Source organism: Triticum aestivum, chromosome 2B, assembly GCF_018294505.1.
Source record: "Triticum aestivum cultivar Chinese Spring chromosome 2B, IWGSC CS RefSeq v2.1, whole genome shotgun sequence".
NCBI classification, from domain to species: Eukaryota; Viridiplantae; Streptophyta; class Magnoliopsida; order Poales; family Poaceae; genus Triticum; species Triticum aestivum.
This window is the reverse complement of record NC_057798.1, coordinates 673,856,647-673,862,483: the sequence shown is the minus strand read 5'-3', so window position 1 is coordinate 673,862,483 and position 5,837 is coordinate 673,856,647. Positions and strand designations below refer to the sequence as shown.

The window sequence follows — 5,837 nt, the reverse complement described above, 5'->3', positions numbered from 1 at the left end:
GATCAAGTGATCCCATGGTATGGTAAGCATTGTCCATTGCACTTTATGTACTAACACATGGTCTATGTGAGAGTTGTATGTGGGGTTAGGTACGTATCCATGGGCTTGCGTCAAGAGGAAGATATCATACAACCCATGGAAAGGATGACATCAAGTGGTGATCATCATCAAGATTGCCGTGTGCAAGTTCAAGTGGAGCATCACGAAGAGATCAAGTGCTTGAATCTTTCCATCCATTGTGGTGTCAATGGACTTGTGAAGATGTGCCAAAGAGTGGCTCACCCATAGTGAACTATGGGGGAGCAATCATCTAGTCTTCATCGAGCCAACGCAATCAAGAAAGGTGGTCCAACTTGAGGGAGTCAAGATCGTCTTCATCTAGCTCAAGTGGACCATGTGCAAGGCAAAGGTTTTCCCTTGATAGGTTTTCTATTTTACCGGTCTTGTGGTGGTAGTTGGGAGAACGAGTTAAAGGATCATTTGCTGTACTATCAAGGGGGGCTCTCAAGTTGGTAGCTTGATCGTATCGTTAGTAGAGAGCTCAAACCGTTGCATTCTTGCATCATGTTTCTTGGTTCTTGTTTGATTATCTTTATGAGTCTTAGAGCTTATGGTCATCTTGATGACAAGCTTGAGTTCATCGAAAACGGAGTTCGCATGCGTCTTCTATGATGTTTTCGGTGTTGGAGGTTTTACCGGTCTTATGCGATGAAGGGTTCTCACCATTTTCTTATGGGACTTTTCTCATTCGCTTATTCTTGATATTTATATCAATATTGTGTTAGCCCATGTCGTTAGCTTTCCAACAAACTTGGTTTCGTTGAATTCGGAGTCCGTTTGCAAAAGTTGTGGCTGTTTTGGTAAAGGCTGCAGCGGTACTACCGCGACTAGAGTGGATGTAATTTTTTACTACCGCTCCAGAGCGGTACCACCGCGGCTCCTGAGCGGTAGTACCGCTCCAGAGCAGTACTACCGTGGCTCCTAAGCGGTAGTACCGCTCCGGACCAAAAACTTGTGTTTTCTCTCTCGTTGGGCTGTTTTGACCGTGCTAAGTGGTAGTACCGCTCCTCCAAGCGGTAGTACCACTTGTGCACGACCTGAGCACATAACGGTTGGATTCGGGAGGTCCTATAAAATGGGGTCTTCTTCCCCAATGAACCTAATTCTTTTAGCTCGTGTTCTTTTCCCATTGTTGACCTTCTTCGAGCTTGCTAACTCTCAATCCCTTCAATGATTCTTGCTAGTTCTTGAGGGAAAAGAGAGAGGAGATCTAGATCCACGTTTCCACCAATCACTTTCTCCTCTAAGTGAGGGGAACCCCTTGGATCTAGATCTTGGAGTTCTTCGTGTTCTTCTTTCGTTCTTCCTCTCATTTTCCTCCCTAGCATTAGTTGCTTTGGTGGGATTTGGGAGAGAAGGACTTGGGCACTCCATGTGCCCTTGCCATTGCATTTGGTGCATCGGTTTGAGTTCTCCACGTGATACGTGGAAGTTACAAGTTGAGAAGCATATTACTCTTGGGTGCTTGGTGCCCTTGAGCTTGTTCCTCTTGGGTGCTTGGGCGCCCTAGACGGTTGGTGGTGTTCGGAGCTCAATCATTGTGGTGTAAAGCTCTGGGCAAGCGTCGGGGTCTCCAATTAGGTTGTGGAGATCGCCCCGAGCAATTTGACGGGTCCGGTGACCGCCCCCAACGGTTGCCATTTGTATGGGTTCGGTGACCGTCCTCAAGGGTCCCTTAGTGGAATCACGGCATCTTGCATTGTGCAAGGGCGTGAGGAGATTACGGTGGCCCTAGTGGCTTCTTGGGGAGCATTGTGCCTCCACACCGCTCCAAATGGAGATTAGCATCCGCAAGGGTGTGAACTTCGGGATACATCGTCGTCTCCGCGTGCCTCGGTTATCTCTTACCCGAGCCCTTTACTTATGCACTTTACTTTGTGATAGCCATATTGTTCTTTGTCATATATCTTGCTATCACATAGTTGCTTATATTGCTTAGCATAAGTTGTTGGTGCACATAGGTGAGCCTCGTTATTTTAGGTTTTGTGCTTGACAAATTAACCGCTAGATTTATTCCACATTTGTTCAAGCCTAAACCGTAATTATTTTTAAACGCCTATTCACCCCCCCTCTAGGCAACATCCACGATCTTTCACATCCTTTGCAAGTTTATTTTTCATGTTCAGACCAGTATGTTTCATTTTCGTATGTGTTACCTTGATTTGCCACATTAGCTACTTGAAGTTGGCTGCCCGCACATTTGTCAGTGTTAGCGCCCTGTGACTGAACTTGCCATGGTGCCCCCCTGAGTGTGTTTTGGTCATAAGAACCTGCAAAGAAATGACAGTGTAGGACATAAGTAGAATGTCATCTTCATCGTCGCGAACATGGCAAATGTTCTTTTTCTTTTGTTTTTCATGCATCATACCAATGCCTGCGTACTGTTCTAGTAGTGGCAGCAACGGCCCTGCAGAAATGAGTTGACTGTATTCTGATGCATCCCAAGGGGGCGTTTCTGGCCTTTGAGAACCGAAAAGATCAGTGCCATCTCCGTGACTCATTCTTTCCCACGTCTCGTTTTCTGCCACCGTGCTATCAATCACTGCATGAACAAGAACGCATCAACAATCCACAAAAAATGTATCCTTGTGCTGCTTGCATGTAGAAGTTAACACGTCAGTGTTATCACATTTCCATGCGTAGGTAATCAGCATATCATGGCTAGTAGGACATGTACATCCACTATCTTTTTCTAAAATATGGGTGCTAGCTAACCGTTCGATTCGATGGCATCAGCCACTATAATAGGATGGCAAGCTATAAGTTAACATGGTGGTAGTTGACGACAATGATAGGTGGCAACTGACGCTAGACACCAGTGGCAATTATTTTTGACACCCTATATTATTCCAAATTTCTCAATTTTCTCTACCTTGTTATGGATTCCTACACATCCATTCATTTACCAACTACGTGCATCAATCTACAGAGAACGTACGGTTATCTCTAACACAGTACATGGCAGATCTAGTGTACTCTGCTTGGCAACTGCGAAGACACACAACCCACGTAAGATGGATCTAGTTGCCAACCTCGTCGGTAATTTTGTACTCTGCGCCACGTAGAAGGATGAGAAGCAGTAGTTAGATCGGGAGATTACCTGTGTTTTAGCTGGTCTTCTTTGGAGGGCGTTGTTGGATTGGGGGTGCGGGGAGGGGTGGGGGAGGGTGGGGGTGTGGTTTCAGGTGGGAATGCCCTACGGATTTGATCTGGTTGCCATGGCAACCATAGAAAGCCGGCGATGGAGGTAAGGGTTCGGGAGGTGGGAGAATATGGGCGGCAGTCGGGATTCGGGAGGTGGGAGAAGAGGCCGGGACGGCTGGATCGTGCGGGCTGCTGGGTCCTCTGGCCCGCACGTCCGGGCGGGGTTGCCACACACCGGACGTGCGGGCCGTGCCGTTGTGCGTGCGAACGTGGTCGTACGGGCTGGTTGTTGTCCATGCCGCACGAGACGTGCGGCACAACCCCCCACACACCGGACGTGTGGCAGTTATCCGGACCGATAGCAAAGCAAAAAAAGGCGGGATAAGTTTCGAACGCTAGCACCGGAAAGAAAGCTGATTAACAAAAAAAACGAATCCTGTCATGCTGCAAAAGGAAAGGCCGATCTACAACTGGAGTCGGAACCTTCCACAAGCCCAGGAAATACCGGACAAGTTTACCAGGAAATTTCACCTAAAACGAACCGGACTCGACTACTTTCCCTCCACATAAACCAAACATGATCGCCGGACTCTGCAAACCACGTACGTGTGGATCCAAGCCCAGCCCTCCCGTATGGATCAAACGGCGGCGCTCCCGATCGTTGACATCCTCATCGGCCTCCTTGGCAACAAGCCCGCCGCCTTCCGCGCCCCAGGCCACAAGAAGCCTGCCGCCGTCCGCCTCCCACGGCGCTTGGCGGCCCTAGGGGAGAAGATACACGGACTCTTCTTCCACAGTGTTCAGCCTGCCGTCCGTCGACCGTCTTCTCTGGTGATAATAGCGCCGCCGCCGCTCCAGCTCCCCCTCCCGCTCCCCTCCCCGAAGCTACCGGAGGTGTTGGGGTCCATCCAAGGGCTCTTCATCCCTGGCGTTTGGCGACGGTCCCCTCAACCGCAGGCGACTGAAGCTCAAGCTCAACCTTCCCAGAAGGAGATACTGGAATCCATCCAGAAACTCCTCCGCCACGTCAAGCCTGCCGTCTGCCGACCGCTCGCGCTGCCGTTGGCGGCCCACATCGCCGGCAGCCCCGCTGCGACGGCGGCCCTCGTCGTCGGCAGCGCGGCAATGGCTGTCTGCCAAAGATACCGACTCGAGGTCGTGCCGTACAGTAACCGCGTCCACATAGTCTTCCACCCCCCAGATTACGATCGCGAGCTCGACGAGTTCGAGTTCGCCCATTTCAAGAAGACGAACGCCCGTAGGATCCTCCGCCCGCGCCACTACCAGAGCGCACGCGTCCGGCGGCTCACCTCGGAGATCGTCGGCGCCATCGACCGCGGCCTTGCCATCAAGAGCAAGCAGGGGATGGCGCGCATAGTGCGGCCACACACGAGGCATCTCGACAAGCTCAACTGGGAGGTCGTCGTTACCAAGAATAGGGAATGCAATGCGTACGTCCATCCCGGTGGCGGCAAGATCGTGGTCTTCGACGGGTTGCTTGAACGCTTCGAGACTGATGAAGAGATTGCCTACCTTATTGCGCACGAGGTTAGTTTGTTGGTCCGTTATTGATGAGCACATGCATTTACATTGTTCTGTGGTGTTCATTTAACCTGATGTAAGTACACCGGTGCCGTTTTTGCAGGTCGGGCATGTTGTCCAGAGATGCAACTCCGAGTGGCTATCCATACCATCCCCGAGGTACAGTACATTCACTTCTCCATCTGATCACCTAGTGTTTGTATTAGTTGGATGCTTTTTTGATAATTTTCATATGTGTAGGCTAGAGAGTGAGGCAGACTACATTGGAATCATGCTGCTTGCTGCGGCTGGTTTTGATCCGCAAGTTGCCCCAAAGTTCTTTGAGAAGTTTGCAGACATCGAAAGAAATTCAGGATGGCGGTTTAACTATGACTACCGATGCCCTATTCATCCTCCAAGTAAGAAAAGGTCGCAGCTTTTATCACAACCCGCGGTTATGGGGGAGGCGATGCAGTTATATAGACAAGTCACGGCCAAACAAGGACAGGAGAAGATTTCGTCTAACAGTGGAACTTTGTCGCTTGCATAGACTGATAGACATGGTATCGATGATTATGTCTATGTGGACTATGATCTATGTCAAAACTACGGTGTTGAATATAAATTCAATACCAAGTACTCCCTCTATAAAGAAATATAAAATCGTTTAAATCACGAACGATCTTATATTTCTTTACAGAGGTGGACTGCGCAAGAGGTTTTCCCGACCATGTATGGTATATTTGGTAATGTACTCCGTAGTGCTTTGCTTCTCAAATATGTTGTGAATGTATTGGAAAGGTGACGAGGAAGACACTAATCACATTGTTTCTTCGGGCGAAAAGAAGTGGCACTAGTAGAAAAATGGTCAAACGTGAAGCACATTAGTGCCGGTTTGATTTTGGCCTGGTACTAATGGTACCATTAGTGCCGGTTCGAACGGATTTGCATTAATGCCGGTTCGTGTTGAACCTTTAGTACCGGTTCGTGGCACGAACCGGTACTAAAGGGGTGGTGGCAGGCTGGCGTCAGGCCGGGGCCCCACGATCACCTTTAGTACCGGTTCGTGGTACGAACCGGTACTAAAGGTCTAACCTTTAGTACCGGTTCGT

The 5,837-nt window shown here is 49.5% G+C and overlaps 1 protein-coding gene across 1 annotated transcript; it reads left to right on the top strand.

The window, feature by feature from the left end:
* The first annotated feature begins 3,818 nt into the window (after positions 1-3,818).
* Positions 3,819-5,440, top strand: LOC123042007 (mitochondrial metalloendopeptidase OMA1-like). Its single transcript, XM_044464538.1, has 3 exons — positions 3,819-4,752; positions 4,850-4,905; positions 4,987-5,440. Exons 1-3 carry the CDS (start codon positions 3,838-3,840, stop codon positions 5,273-5,275), a joined length of 1,260 nt encoding a protein of 419 aa, XP_044320473.1. The 5' UTR covers positions 3,819-3,837; the 3' UTR covers positions 5,276-5,440.
* Positions 5,441-5,837: the final 397 nt, after the last annotated feature.

Bases quoted from the DNA above. Each gene is read 5' to 3' on its own strand.
- LOC123042007 (XM_044464538.1), top strand. From the start codon at position 3,838: ATGGATCAAACGGCGGCGCTCCCGATCGTTGACATCCTCATCGGCCTC. The intron at 4,753-4,849 runs GTTAGTTTGTTG...CCGTTTTTGCAG, and splicing joins CCTACCTTATTGCGCACGAG to GTCGGGCATGTTGTCCAGAG. The intron at 4,906-4,986 runs GTACAGTACATT...TCATATGTGTAG, and splicing joins CTATCCATACCATCCCCGAG to GCTAGAGAGTGAGGCAGACT.